Source organism: Myxine glutinosa, chromosome 1 (assembly GCF_964187855.1).
Source record: "Myxine glutinosa chromosome 1, kmMyxGlut1.1, whole genome shotgun sequence".
Classification (NCBI taxonomy): domain Eukaryota; kingdom Metazoa; phylum Chordata; class Myxini; order Myxiniformes; family Myxinidae; genus Myxine; species Myxine glutinosa.
The window spans coordinates 226,280,157-226,296,580 of NC_136261.1; the positions used below are offsets into that span (position 1 = coordinate 226,280,157).

Sequence of the window (16,424 nt, forward strand, 5' to 3'; positions counted from 1 at the left end):
TTATATTTACTAGCAACAGTACCCGCCCTACGGGCGGGGCTTCAATTGGGAACCCCAAATGAAACGGTAAAATATCAGAAATTGAAGGCTTTTTTATTTTAAACGATTCATATAAACATCTGTTGAATCATATCACACGGAAATCATCAAAATCTAAACAGTACATGGCTAAACAGTACATGGACGATCACGTACCATGTACGTCTCGCGTCTCGCTCGCTCTCATGTTGTCCCGATAATGATCCTTCCGCAGGTTCACCGACAGAAACCTTGTTACGACTTTTACTGCCATTTACTTTACTTGACTCTAGACAGTCAAGTTCGCTCATCTTTTCGGTGCACCGGCATGAGCCGAGAACGGCCCGTGCAGGGGCTGATCCGAGGATCTCATCAAACCGTCCGATTGGTAGTAGTGACGGGCGGTGTGTACAAAGGGCAGGGACTTAATCAACGTGAGCTGATGACACGCGCTTACTGGGAATTCCTCGTTCGTGGGACACTGTCTCAAGCCCCAGTCCCCATCACGGATGGGGCTCAGCGGTTTACCCGAGCCTGACGGCGAAGGGCAAGGTACACGCTGGCCCGTCCAGTGTAGCGCACGTGCGGCCCCGGACATCGAAGGGCATTAAACGTTCATTATACATTAAACGTTCATTAAACATTAAACGTTCATTACGAAAAAACGAAGGATAACGAAACGAAAAACATTACGAAATTACGTTCATACCATCACGTCAAACACCACCGTGAACACATACATCGTCACAACATCGTCACAATGAACATTATGCGAACGCGAATGTTATGTGGGAGTCCAAACCTGAGAATGGTGGAGACCAAAGCTGAAATTGGGAAAACTAAATAGCCTATTTTACTCCTGGAGATCCCAGGATTACCCACCCAAAATATCTTTGCGATCGGTTCAGCATTTTTTGCGGTACCTTCGAACAGACAGACGGACATTTGGTGAATTGTAGTAAGATTGTGGGATGGCGACAGAAAAATGTCAAAGGAAAAGGCCCCATAATTGCACCCAGAACGATTGTTTAATCGTGATGGCAATCCATAAAAGGATTGTGGTGTCATATTATCCTCCCTTGTTTATTAGTATTCAATTGCCTTTAATTGCAATATTAATTCTTAACATTCAGGGACTTTAGCCCTTGGTCATATTGACCATACAAGCTGAGACTCAACCCACATCTGACCTGTTGCTCATGTAGAACAGCCTGTCCCTGCAGTGGTGCAGACAGCGGTGCAAGTGACACCAGTGGCCGGATGCTTGCTGTGCGAAGCCAGGCTCCAAGGCTAGTGCCAAGGTCAAGGCAAGTCAAAGAGGCACCATGCAAGGCATAAACCACAACTGGGTTGCATGTGGCAACCCATACAGTTCCTGCCAAAGCAATTATGATTAAAATGGTTAAAAGGAAAAGGAGGATAGAGTCAAACATACACTGCTATATACAATCATGACAAATAATAATATCACACCTGAAAAAAGAATTTCATGTGAATGTGTCAATGGATATGCCTTCGCCCATGTTAGATGTAAACCCAATGTTATGTTTGATCTCAATTAAAGTTCACATGGGAAAGAATGCAAGAGATAAATGAGACATAAATACAAGAGAACTCGAATTATGATCTGCAAAATGATTTTCAAAGCGCACACCACCTTTGACCAGTTGAATCCAAAATGTAATCAGTTAATCTTTGCATCATAGTACATGCTTTTACAAAGTTTGGTTAAAATCCCTCCAGCGGTTCACAAGTTAATGCATAAGGAAAATCTGCTACGCATGCACAAACACACAGCCGGATGGACAACCCAAAACCTTAATGCCCCCGAAGACAAAATGCCTCCAAAAACATATGTCCATAAACATAATGCGTCCAAAAACATAATGCCTCCAAAAACATAACGCCTCCAAAAACATAACGCCTCCAAAAACATAACGCCTCCAAAAACATAACACCTCCAAAAACATAATACCTCCAAAAACATAATACTCCCAAAAACATAATGCCTCCAAAAACATAATGCCTCCAAAAAGATAATACCCCCAAAAGCAAAATACCTCCAAAACCATATCGCCTCCAAAAACATAATACCCCCAAAAACATAATGCCTCCAAAATCATAATACCCCCAAAAGCATAATACCTCCAAAAACATATCGCCTCCAAAAACATAATACCTCCAAAATCATAATACCTCCAAAAACATAATGCCTCCAAAAAGATAATGCCCCCAAAAGCATAATACCTCCAAAAACATATCGCCTCCAAAAACATAATACCTCCAAAATCATAATACCTCCAAAAACATAATACCTCCAAAAACATAATGCCTCCAAAAACATAATGCCTCCAAAAACATAATGCCTCCAAAAACATAATACCTCCAAAAACATAACGCCTCCATAAACATAATACCCCCAAAAGCATAATACCTCCATCAACATAATACCTCCAAAAACATAATGCCTCCAAAAACAAAATACCTCCAAAAACATATCGCCTCCAAAAACATAATACCTCCAAAAAGATAATACCCCCAAAAGCATAATACCTCCATCAACACAATACCTCCAGAAACATAATGCCCCCAAAAACATAATGCCTCCAAAAACATAACGCCTCCAAAACATAATACCTCCAAAAACATAATGCCTCCAAAAACATAGCACCTCCCAAAACATAATACCTCCAAACACATAATGCTTCTGGTGCCTTCAGCTGTGGAAACCTTAAAAAGCACATATGAAGAATATGACACGAGAAGTTGTTTTGTCCCTTATGATTATTTTGTAAGGAGAAACGGCAAACTGATAAATATTGAGATCTGTAATATTTTAAAGTCAATATTCTGTCCTGGGCATGCACAGGGTCCCGGTGTGTACCCCAATTTAGAATAGGTACACCGTATCCCTGCACATCGTAAGAGGCGACTAAAGGTTGGTGCCAGGAAGGGCATCCGGCCATAAAAATATTGCCTCAAACAGGGAACCATGATTGTCATGGGGCCCGTAAGGCTAACCCCTGCTCTAGCGGGGGAAAATGGCCTTAAAACGATCATTCCTATTCATTCATTCATTCATTCATTCTGTCCTGGGCAGACAGGATGGCTGACTTCGCTGTACAAAAGCTGGTTAATCCGTCCATAAAAGTAATTAATCGGTCGATAAAAACATTCATTTTGAAATTTCAATGTTCTAAAAATTACAATTCAACTAACAGGCTGGATTATCCTCCTCACACTGTCAGGCATTAAGGCTGCCGAGGAAGTTTCATTGGTTAAGGGGGCACAATCCTGGATGGTTCGCCAGTCTGACGCAAAATACTCGAATGGCTCATTAACCTCTCCCCCATTTGCCTCCCCTCACAGTTGATACTCATTTTGCAGGCCTTGGAAGGATGACAGGTTGAGTCAACCCACACTGTGCTGTTTTGGGACAGCTGGGGCTTGAACTAAAGACCTAAGCAGATCCGAAGCCAATCACCTTAGCAGTTAAACCACCACCAAGTTTTCTAACACGCTGGCCGAGAAACCATAAACCTTAACTAGCACACATTAAATCGTGCAACACGACAGCATGATTAAAAAGAAAAGATTTTGTTTTTTGCAACAATCGTAGTTACACTCAGGTAAAACCTTCATTTGGCAGTGCGTTGTGAGGGAAAGTGACAGACTAGAGGTGTGACGTTGTGAGTGAGAGATGATCGTTCTCTATCTTTGCAAGAAAAACAAGCATTCTGAGTATTGCGCTGCAATACATGTCCCCTAACAAAGTTCAAAGTGCCATAACGTTGTCAAAAATGATCGAAAATGCAAATTTATGCACGGTTGATGCTGGTTTTCAAACTTGATCTGAGGTATGCTGAGACACGTGTGTCACGCCTCGCCTCGTTGATAAGCCCGCAAGGTCGCTCCGTGGAGCGGCCTGCATGTATTGCACTCTGTGAATTATATAATTACCAACGCACGGTCTGAGGTACTAGCGATTCAAGAGATATCCATTTTTTAAATATTTTAGTTTATTAACGATAACTGCCAAACCACGTGCCCTATCGGATATTCCAAAAGGACATTTTAGTAGATTGACATGCTGAACAGATCTGTGAAGTTTCGCCTCGATTGGATCAAAAATGAGGGAGGGGCTCGGTTTTAAAGGTTCATGCTTAAAAACGTCATCACTCTGAAACCATGTGATGCATGATGTCATGCTCGCTGACTTTTTTGTTCGTCATGGGTATGCGATTCTGCCTGCAAAGTTTGGCCTCGATCTGTTCAGCCGTTGCAGAGAAAAAGGGGTTTTCGTGTTTTCATGAAAAACAATATGGTGGCCGAACCACGTGACGTCATAATTACCATTAAAATATTCTACAGACCGAGTCCCCCCTATGGTGTAAATTTCATCTCAATCGGTCCTATTATTGCAGAAAAAAAATCTTTTTTAAAGGAAATTAAAACTTAAAATGGCACCGAGTTAAGGATCATCAGAATTATCAGAATTCCCAAAGTTCAAAGTGCCAAAACTTTGTCAAAAATGATCGAAACGTCGTGAAGTTCGAACGTGATCTGTATCTTATCATGAGGAAACCATGTGCCAAGTTTGAAATCATTAGCCTTAAGCGTTTAGAAAAAACGTCCGCAAAACGGTTCTTTGCGTGATGGACTGACAGACTGACGGACTGACAGACGGAGGGACGGCGTGCAAACCTATAGTCCCCTCCGGTGTACACCGGTAGGGGACTAATAAAGAATTACATATCAGCATAATTTGTGATTGAAGAAAGAAAAGGAAGGGGAGTAGGAGGAGGATGTGGAGAATGGGGTGTAGGAAGAAGAGGAGGAGGAGGAGAAAGACAGGGAGGAAATTAGGCTTTGTTAGCTTATATTTTAGTTTGTACACACAAGGTTGTACACACAAGTATCGCCATTTTCCTGGGGCTTTGTGGAGTTTAACTCGTGCGCTTTATTACCAACGTTAGCTACCTCACTGCAATTACATTTTGAATGTTGGTTTTATCCCAAATAGTCAATAACAGGTACAAGAAAAACCTATGTACACAATGATTGAATGCAGCCATTAAGATATACATGTATACAACGCAGGAATATACTATTATACCAAGTACGGTCAACAAAAACTTAAATATCTCGGTTACCTTTTGTAATAACTTTGAACACAAGTACATGTGCAACAGGTTTTACATTATTTGCAAAGAAATGAAAATGTCATAATATCTTTCACACTTTGTCCATGTATTCGCCTGCTCCGTTTGGCCGCTTACTTCTGAATAGGTACACAGACAGCATATGCGGCAAAATTATAAACATTGAAATTCAGCAAATAGGTCATTTGAATACATGTCTGTATCAACACAAACAAACGATGCGTGCAAACAAATCCGACAACGCAGTACAAACAGATGAAGGTGCATAGAATTGTGTTGATGAGGTGTGTTACATTGTTATATTACTTCCTTGTTAATAATCTTTATATTTTATTACTTTATATTTCTATTTATAGTCTCCCATAAAGTTGTTATTTGATGATGATCCCAGTGATATGCTTCCAAGCATGCGATCTAGCTACAGTAAAAGAGATTGTCAAAAGAGGAAAAAAAAAAAAAAAGATTGAAAATATTATTGTGGCCACTTTCAATAACGGCATAACAATTTAAAAATAACAAGGGGATGGGGTTTAGCGACATTTCAGGGAAATTTACCCGATGGAATCTCGGCTTCCTTGTTGCTGAAGTACGTCTGGGCTTTGACCAACTTCGGTCAACTCTCCCATTCCAAATTTTCTTTGTCCCTTAAAACACAACTCTCCCATGTTTCTTTATTGTAAACCTCACAGCTAGGTCAGCTGTCCCATTTGCTTGCAATGATACGTGAATATTCAAAAACCTTGAAGAAAAAGTGGGTATTTGACCTAGTACTCCGGTCAGGTTATAAATTCCTTGTTGAACACAGAATTTACAACATTGCGTCAATGGAATTCTGCCCAAATTATAACTGCAATTCAGGAGAAAGAAGATGAAGAGTTTTCCACAAGGCATTACTATGGACAACTACCAAACAGGGTCACAGTGTGCCATGGTCATGTAAATTGCATAAGTTTAAATCAACAGCAGACTTGGATAGTGTTGTTTCTGCTTTAAGGCAGAAAGAAAACAAAAACGTGAACTTCATTGGGTGTATCTGGTTGACTGCCATATCTTTTCTTGAGCAAAAATTAATTATTACCATCAGGGCCAGAGTAGACATCACAGGGCAGGTCTGTTGGTTCTATGCCGAGGTCCCAAGACTCTTTTTGCTCTGTAAATTCCATGGCTCGTTCAGATTCCCGAGATAACTCGACAGTGTGCAATGGAAGGGAAACTGGACCCTATGATGTTGCGCAAGAAAAAGAGAAGATGAACAAAGCGATATACAATTATGATAATAAAGAAATGTCAAGTTGAATCCTAAGCGCAAAGTTCTTCATCTTTTGATTGTGCGTACACAAAATAGCTAAAACTTCCCTAGTTCAAACTGCTAGACTGTCATGATAAGAGGACGAGTGGCGAGAGGTGAAAACATGTTACCTTGATGATGATCGGTTGATGTTCCACCTCACACGAGACATTATGCAGATCACTTTCGTTGCCATTGGTTGACCTTGACCAGTAGCCGATCAGACGTGCAGCTGGAAGTGGCAACCTGCAAAGCATGAGGTTGAAAGGCATAAGTTAAGCATTTTACAATGAAGTAGGAGAGAAAATGTCAAAAAGCCAAATTGTTCATATGTGGTACTTGTGAATTGACATGTTGTTGTTCTCCACTCTTCCATTAATAAGGGGTGAGGTCCGATGGTACCAAGCTTCTGCCCTGCCTTGACCACAATCTTCCTCCACTCCCCTCTGCCCTCAGCCAGCATCTCCATACTCAAACCACCCCCACCTTTACTGATATCCCTCTTCACACAATACTCCCCTCAACCATGGTCTCCCTCTTTTCCTCCTACCTTGCTCTCTCAACCTATCCGCTCTCTTTGCCACTCTCTCTTCCCCATCCACACCAAATGTCCAGCCCATCTCAGCCGGCATTTCACCAATCTCCCCATCAAGATCATCTGCACACCAATCTCCTCTCTCAGTTCATCCATTCTCCTTCTATCCACCATCTTCATGCCAACATTCCTCCTGACCCAGTTGTTCTTGTAAACCAGTGGCTCTTGTTGTTGTCTTTCTATCAGTGCCACCATCTTCAGACCTTCTGACATCTAGAATATTATTGGTATTCAGTGCAATGGTGTGAATGAAATAAATTGCAAGTCAAACATCGAGAGGTTTCACGATTGGCCACTTCATTATTCCAAGTGGTAACGTACTGGAGTGCAAGACGCATGCTAGGAGTTCTGCTCCCCAGAGCAAGACCATGATTGTGGAGGGTACGCTGTAAGAGCTCACTGGCTGACCCTCCAAATGAGTCAAAATCAAACACTCCACGAGCAGCCACTGTGAGTCCATCATTGGGGAATACCTACAGAATAACAATAATGAATAACATAGCATTTCAACACCTGCTTTTCAAATGCATACTGCGATAACACTAAAAAGAAATCAGCTTTTGTTTCAAGTCTATACTGCAAGGATAGCTTTTCTGGAGTTTTTTGGTTATAAAGTCAAATGCTACATATGATGTCACAATGAGCTGCAATGCCTGGTGTTGGTTTAACGGTTAAGGTGGCTGGCTTGAGATCTTAGGGTCCTGAGTTTGAGCCCCTGTTGTGCTGTTGAAATAACAAAACATGACGATAATTTAATACATCTGGTCACGACATGTGTCCCTCTCTAACCCTCATACATACATCCCCGCACCCATTGTTTGTCCAAGTCTCTCTCTATTCTGTCCCTCGCCCTGTGGTTCATTTTGTTCTGTTATGTCCTGATCTGTTCACTGTTCTAGCTCTTTTCCACGAGCCTTAAATCTGTCAGCTGTCCCATTTGCTGGCAATTATACGTAAAGTTCCCGAGTTAACTCCCATATATTTTAGCATGATGAATTTCTCTTTTAGCTAACAGCTGTTAGCCTGATGAATAAAAGAAACATTTTTGATTGCAAGCTGCATTGATACAAAGAAACAAAATTAACAAATTATTTTCATATACTGGTATTTTAAAAGCTTGTGCCAATGATGAACCAAATTCCAAGGAAGGGACCCCCTGATATATTGTACAACCAGTTATAATTGAAAGTAAAATGGCAAAAAAATTTGAAGAACCAAAGGTATTTAGAGCAATAAAGATTCAGAAATTAGAACTGAAAATAGAAAGGTCAACCAGAAATTCAAAAGGTCAATCTTGAAAACAAGACAATGTTCTTCTTTAATGGCTACAATTATTCCCAAGCTCTCTTGGGGTTGGCTGAGGAAGCTTGGCCCAAGACTTTCACGAAACGGCTGGCCAGGCCTGATGTTTGACTAAGGTTATGGCAGAAATTTGAATTTGGCCATGGTGCCGGCAATAGCTCGTCTACTCTTCATGAAGGACACTGTGGGATCTTTAACGTCCACCAACTAATGTCGGCAGACGGGACGCCAAGTTTTACGTATATCCGAGGAATGGCACACATCGATGAATCACCCTGCCTGCGAAACACTGGGATGACAGTTTATAGCTGGGTCAGGATTCAAACCCAAGCTAAACAGCTTAGAGGGGAGTGTGCGTACCTCTAGGAGTCTCGGCCATCTGTCAACTCTCTTAAAAATAAGACAATCTCTCACTGAAAATGCTGTGAAATGTGGTTCATTATCACTTTAGGGTTTCAGAGTCCAGATAGTTCACATGTCTCCTCCACACATCATAATTTTAATTACACTCAAAGTAATACTTCTTGTGAAGTTTATAATATTGACAACAAAGATTTACTACTGCATAACGTCCTGCATACTTATCTGATGTCTCCCTCTGGTCATTCAAACAAATTAACATTATGCAGGTCAAAAAATAAAAAATAAAAAGCTAAAAATAAAAAGTAAAACAATAATTAAATTATTAAGAACAGGAAAAGAAGATGATGAATATAAGAATTTTAAATCACACGGAAAAAGTCTCAACAACAACAACAAAAAAACACCTTTAACAAAGAATTGTATCGTAAGAAAACTCAACACTGAAAAGTGAAAGAGATTAAAGGAATTACAAATTAAAAGATTTTAGGGAAGTAATAAGAAGAACCGAAATGATAAGAAAATAGATATGGGGTAAAAGCAAACATCGACACACTGAAAGTTTTGCACAGCAAATGCCGGATCGGGTACCTGCATGTGCCGGACAATGCTGACAGCCTCACGAATGGAATATGGGTAGGCAAGTTGTCCATGGCTTGCCAGGCTACGCAACTCTGCGAAAGCTTGAACTAGACTCTGCAGAGCAGCAGGTGGCACGTTTGGGCCATAACGTGCAAGCATCATTCGTTCAGCATCAGCGCTTGGGTTGTCCACGGCATGGCATGCAAACACACCGCCTGTTGACACACGAGTTCACAAGCATATGCAATGTTTAGACCCCATGGCTCTAGGTTGACTGGATCATCAACTGTTGTTTTGAATGTTCCCTTTTTTTTTTCTTTTTTTTTTAAATGTTGTTGTTTTAAATTCCCCAATTTTTATGTTGATCATCATTAAGTTTTGAAAAAATCTAAAAGAAACTCTGTTGCATTTAATAAATGGTAAATGTACCACAGCTGTTAGCAAAATTATGTGCTGCTTACAACCTAAACCTAAAGGTATTGACCAATGACGACACCCTTATTCAAGGTTCCAGACTCAATTTCAAACACAAGGAAGATCAAATTTCGAAGTACAACAGTTATTTAACTACCATAACCAAAACTACTAGAAGCAGAAATACACACCAAAGAATAAAGCAATGGGATCATCAAATACTAAACAAGAGGTACAAAGATGTATAATATATTTACAAGCAGTTGGGGAGGATAACTACATAAAGTTATGTTTATCTCCGCCACCGAAAGTTGGCAGAGGTTATGCTTTCGCCTATGTCTGTTTGTCTGTGAACAGGATATCTCAAAAAGTTGTGGCCAGATTTGGACGAAAATTTGCGGACAGGGAATGTGACATGGAAGAATTTATTCGATTTTGGTGAAGATCCGAATCTGGATATGAGAATTTTTTACGAGATACGAGAATTATTTAATTTTTAGTGATTCTTCACCATTGAGAAATTAGGCCAAAAAAGATATCGAGCACGATATTTCCAAAAGTTGTGGATGGATTATGACAAAACTTGGTGGTTGGGTTAGTTAGAATGACAAGAACAAGCCGATTAGATTTTGTTTCAGGTCAGCAGATCCGTCCAATCAGTGGGATACAAAACGTAAGTGTTCAGCCTGCCGTTGTTATGCGCTCTGCCGAGTGCTGTTCTCGTTGTGATAGGCTTTGATGTTATGGTGTATTTTTCAATTGGTCTGATACAAACAGCCATCTGTACATACAAACATAGCAAGCGCTACTAGGAGAACTCGCAATTAGCGATTTAATGGACACTCCAACATTGTCATCAAATGGTTACTTTGACTGCAGTTTTGCAAAAGTTAAGGTGAGTATTATACATGGTAACAAACAAATTTGGGGGGGCGTATGTATTATATTCAAATAATTACAACACTGTAATACATTATTATATAAATTACACAATGACCCAACGGCTTTTATGAATTAATTGTTGCAACATTTTCTTGAATATACATTATGAAAATGCTGATATTATAAACATCATCTAATAGTGCAGTTAGGAATGTAGAACAACCAAGTTGTGTTTAAGGTATGCACATGAAACATCAGCTTTATGAAAATTATCAAAAATCATCTGTACAGCTACATGTACATAGATACTTCAGGCAGATTAATTATCTTATTTGTGAAGAACCATCAGAACTGCAAATTGATAGGGTAGTGGATCTGTATGCCAAAAAAATGAGAATGAAGCAAGCCAGGTGAGCAGAAAGCATGGACCACAGGATTCACAAGAAGTGGGTGAGAAGAGAAACGTGTACAAACTGAATGTGACCAGAGGGAATGGCCTGATGGTGATAGTGGAAGTGGTGCGAAGGCAAAAGAGAGGTGAAATAAATGAGGGGCTACCAAACTGTCTGTGGCGTTACATATATGATAGACTTACATTTATCACATTGCTCTTCCATGAGCCTGGATTTTGTATACAATAACGTCAATATTATTTACCATTTTGGTTCAACCATCGACAATAAAGTATTGTCTTTTATACTTGCATCACGATGAAATCACCACCCAACAAGCTGAGATGATGGACTTGTTCCAAAATAACTTTAAAAAAAGCTAACCCTCAATTATTTGATGATTCCCAACTTTCCAGCCAGATACCACAGCATGCCTGTGATACACAGGGTGAATGCAGTTTGATTCGCAAGTATCTCACCCATTGCAGAGAAGAAGTCATTCCCAAGGAAAGGGAAGCCAGGTCGATTGGCGAGGACAATCATGCGGAAATCTGGATGAGCCACGATTACTCCTGGCCTTCCTCCAACCTGAGCTTTATCTGACGTAAGTATAATGGGATGTAGCAAAGAACACATACAGAAAATACATAAACATAAATATGGCTAAAAAGGAAGAGAAACAATACAAAAATGAATGAAAGAATGATCTTCCTAAAATAGTAGCAAATGGAGGTAAAATTGGGGTTGGATGCAGGGAGGGGGGAGTGAGGAGAAGAAACAAGATCTAGAGGGTGTTCACAAATTACCATTCCAATTTCAAACTGTAACAACAAGAAAGAGCAATCAGAGATTGCAGACGTTGGCGAGGATGTTTGTGTGTTATTTATTAGCTGCTGTGTTTGTGTGGTTTATTGACAACATAGATTTATGTTCAACCAATATGGCTGTTGAACCACGTGATCGCTGATGTCATCAATTTAATTCTCCCATGCAATTTTTGTTTAGATCATGCTCAAGAAATTTCAAACTGATCAGATCAAGCATTTTACTTGTCTAATTATGATGTCATAATAAAGGTTATGATGAAGAAAATGAAGACATCATCATGAATATATGTTGTTCCCCATGGGGAGTACTTGACAATGACAATGTTTCAATTTTCTGCATGAAGTGGTTTCGGAGATATGAGGTGCAAAGTTTTTCAGTTTTCCAAGATGGTGCTGTACCATGTGACGTATGATGTCATAATTATCATCAAAAAATTCGACAGGAGGAAATTATGGTGAAATGCTCCTATGGTGAATGGTAAATGTTCCTAATGTTCCTATGGTAAATGCTCCTAATGCTCCTATGGTGAAAATTTCTTGGCAATCGGATCAACGGCTGTAGAGAAAAGCAAACTCACAATCTGTGCGGACAACCAAATAGACAGACAAACAAACAGACAGACAAACAGACAGACCGAAATGCAAAATCCTCTCCTCTAGCGAGGGTAATAAAAATGAATGGATACATTGATGTGGTTTGCTGCATGTGAATAAACATTTCTGAAAGTGTTAGAGCTTTGTTTTCATTTCCAGGTGTCTCCTGTGACATGTGACGCCACATTTACTGTAAATGGCATCCCCACAAGAAAAAGCGCAGTGTGGTGGCTGCTTTATGGAGCTCAAATCAGCTACACAGGTTCAAGGAATCTTCAGGACGACCAATAGAAGGCAGCTACCATCAAGAAAAACTATTTGTGAGTCACAGAAAAGGTTTTTTTGGAGACTGGTGGCATCCTGCAGAGGAAGGGGGCAGGCAGGCCGGCTAAGCACAAGTGGTGAGGATGGAGAACACATTCATGAATCATTCGAGTGCAGTTCCCATACATAATGATGATAAATGCAGATATTGACAAATATTGACGATATAACTGAGAAATTTTCTTTCACATGCAGCAAACTGCATCATTACATCCTGTTTCATTAATGATCTCTGCCACCAAAGGTGGACAGAGGTTATGTTTTCACACCTGTCTGTCTGTTTGTCTGTGAGCAGGATATCTCAAAAGGTTGCGAACGGATTCGGACAAAATTTGGTAGACAGATTGGAGATGTGACAAGGACGAATCGGATTCGATTTTGGTGAAGATCTGAATCCGAACACCAGAATTTTAAGCGATTCTTCGCAATTGATAGATAGGGCCAACGACGATATATAGCATGATATCTCAAAAAGTTGTGGACGGATTCGGATGAAACTTGATGGAGGGTGTGTGACAAGGACGAATCGATTAGATTTTGCTAAAGATTCGGATCTGGCCGATCAGTAGGACACAAAATGTTTGTTTAGTTTCTTCTTTTGTTTTTTCTTTTGTTGAGAAAAACTTGGTATTTGGTCATGCATACCCTTGAATTTCAATCAAAAAACCTAAAGTTAGCCAAACTAATAATAAAATTGGACTTGTATCTGAAAATTACTTTCAAGATGCTTGTGGTCCTCAAAGCGTTAAGCATGCCGTGATGCTCAGTGAGGTGTTTTTGGAGCACAGTACAATTTCCATAATCCTTTTTTTTTTTTTTTTTCTTTTTTCCTGTATACAGAGTCGAAGCTCGTGAAAGAGCTAACATTTATCAAACAAACAAATCAAACAAACAAGCAAACAAAGTATATAAAAAAAGTATAAATCCTTATTTTCGGAGTACAGTGCCATGACCTTATTGAAAACAATTTCCATAATGCATTCCTGCATTTTTTGTGATTTGCAACCTTATACCAAATGTTGATACATTATAACAGCACGTTTTGAACTGTGTAATTTCATGGGAATATATAAAAACAAGAGTTATTCAAACAATTAGTTTAAAAATAAGCAAACTAATCCGAGTAACATAATAATTTAATCCGTTCTTCCCCTCCTCCCTTTCCTCTTATCCTGTTTGTTCATCCCCTTCATTCCCTACCTTGCTCTTCCATGAGCCTCGTTCTGTAAAGAAAAAGTTTATTCCCTGTTTGTATGGCCAATTTAGCAGAAAAAAACTTATCTATTATAAATGGACGTGTGTGTGTGTGTGTGTGTGTGTGTGTGTGTGTGTGTGTGTGTGTGTGTGTGTGTGTGTGTGTGTGTGTGTGTGTGTGTGTGTGTGTGTGTGTGTGATGTTTTTTGTGGAGTTCTACTGGAGCTTTCTGACGTGGAATGTGATACACCAAAATGATTGTCATGATCTGCTGAGTTGATTAGGCTAATTCACTACAAATAATCTGGAAGAGTTCCCATGTTTTAAACGCATGCCGTGTTAAGGTGTATTTAAGCAGCTTAATAGGTTACGCAGCTTAATAGGTCCTTCCACGGCATGGCATTCTAATTATAAAATAAATACCAAAAAGAACGCTAACATTGTAACAAAGCATATATTAATTAATACTAATAATATTAACAACAATAATAATAGTAGTATAATTTGGCAATAATAATAATAACGAATGCACGTAGTTTTTTTTTTTTTTTTTTTTTTTTTTTTTTTGTATACAACATCGAGGCTCGTGAAAGAGTTGTGAGTGGGAGAAAAAGTTTCTCCTGGTCCAAGCACATTTGGGCTTGTTGAAAGGCATGCTTATGCTCAAGCAGTACAGTAAGCAGGTGTACTACGAGGCCATGAAGACCAATGAAAATTTGGTCCAATGGACCAACAGACCCACAGTTGAAATAAAAATACAAGTTTTTTTTTTCTATGAGCATATTACTAAAAAAAGTGAGCTCATTTAAACAATGGCCTTTATACCCTCATAAAAATCCTTAGAATAAAAGTTTTATTGCGACAAGGCACTGGTTTGGCTGAACCACAGTCTCAAAGCATACCAAGTATAAGAATGAGGGATTGAGGGTGGGGTTGGGGTTGAAGAATTATCAAGCTTGTGCTCATACAGTGTATAAAGTAAGTTCGAGGGAATTGGGGGTCAAATAATCTTCCCCTGCTGCATATATAATATGTAGATTGCTCCTTATTGTACTATTACTGATATTACGTTTGCTTAACCTGGCACAATGCGGCGTCCATCAGCAAGTGTGACTTCACCCCCCTCCACTAGACCACGCAGGACACATGTCACATGAGTTGGGGCCTTGTCTGCTTCATCCACCACAAGGACACGACCATTAAGCACAGCACACACCTTTGAAGAAACATGGAATATGACAGAGTAAAAAGAAATGGAGATATTATTTGTTATGCCAAATTTTAAGCATTTTATTTCATTTATTTATAGAAAGAAAAGAGCTCCAAAATTAAATATAAATCTGACCCCTGACCCCCTTTTCTCCCACCCTCCCAACCTCTCCTCACATCACATCCTCCTCACCCATCACAAATAAATCCCACTATTATACATGGTGTATCCCTGCTTGTCATAAAAAGGCGACAAAAAGGGTTGGCGTCAGGAAGGGCATCCGGCCGTAAAACATTGCTTCAAAAAGGGGACCAAAAAACAACAACAACCACGATCCCCGAAAAAGGCCAACCCCCGCTTTGCGGGGAAAAATGGCCTCCAAAGGTGGGTTTTTTTTATTTTTTAAATTTATTATACATGGTGTATATGTAATTATATTTTTGTGGGAGTGGCTCCTAAGGGTTAATAGATCCTTAGCATAATTCTAGTTATCTCTTGGTACATGTTTCAACATAAGCATAGTGTAATTAATATAATATTAGATATGCATTGCTTTTATGGTTAGATAAACGATGCCCACCTTCCATAATGTCTGTGTGTAGAATTATCAACCACTTTGTCCTCATTTATTTAATCATCTGTTATCTGTCTAAATGTTTCTCTTTAGAGTGCTCACTAGGCCTTGCAGCACAAGTATGGCGGGAAATGACCAAGCGCTCTCATACGACAGTTATAGGCAGGTTGATCACCTCAGAGATTGTGGGAATGCTGTCGGCTCAAGGTGCAGCCACTATGACTCAAGGTGAATGTTGTTATGAACTCGTGCTGCAGCCGTTATCACCGGATTATCCCGCCCACCAGTCTGATCACCACCAATGGCAAAGCGAGGGGAGGACAGATATAAAGGAAGATGCTAGCGATCTGATGTCAAGCTATGCTTCATTTTTGCGAACAGTTGGAAGTCGCAACGCTGCATACCGGGGATGCTTGCTTTGTCACAAACCTTGTGCTGATTTTTGAGTGGAGGAGCTTTGCCTCGTCCCTGGATGGCTCACTGCACCGAACCAGTGTGTGAAATCGTTGTGTCGCATCCAACCAAACAAGCCGCATTTGTTCTCTCTCTCTGGCTTCAGAACATTTGCACTGCTGTGGAGTCGAACTGACTCCAAAACTCCGGTTTTGCCAATCATTTCTTCCTGTCTTGCCAAGGTCCACTATAGCTCTTGTGGAGTGTCTGGCCTGATAATATAAATAATTAAGGTCCAGAAAAGATTAATAAC

General features: G+C 39.9%; 1 protein-coding gene across 2 annotated transcripts in view; it reads right to left on the reverse strand.

Annotated features, from left to right (window-relative positions):
- The window catches only part of VWA8 (von Willebrand factor A domain containing 8), a 189,884-nt gene that overhangs the window by 76,450 nt on the left and 97,010 nt on the right, over positions 1-16,424 (reverse strand). For both annotated transcript variants that reach the window (XM_078784476.1, XM_078784480.1), the window contains 7 exons: positions 15,015-15,150; positions 11,475-11,594; positions 9,317-9,522; positions 7,385-7,536; positions 6,600-6,714; positions 6,259-6,400; positions 1,209-1,393 (listed from right to left, as the gene is read on the reverse strand). In XM_078784476.1, the coding sequence (XP_078640602.1) occupies positions 1,209-1,393; positions 6,259-6,400; positions 6,600-6,714; positions 7,385-7,536; positions 9,317-9,522; positions 11,475-11,594; positions 15,015-15,150 (1,056 nt within the window). The remainder of the gene's footprint in view (positions 1-1,208; positions 1,394-6,258; positions 6,401-6,599; positions 6,715-7,384; positions 7,537-9,316; positions 9,523-11,474; positions 11,595-15,014; positions 15,151-16,424) is intronic.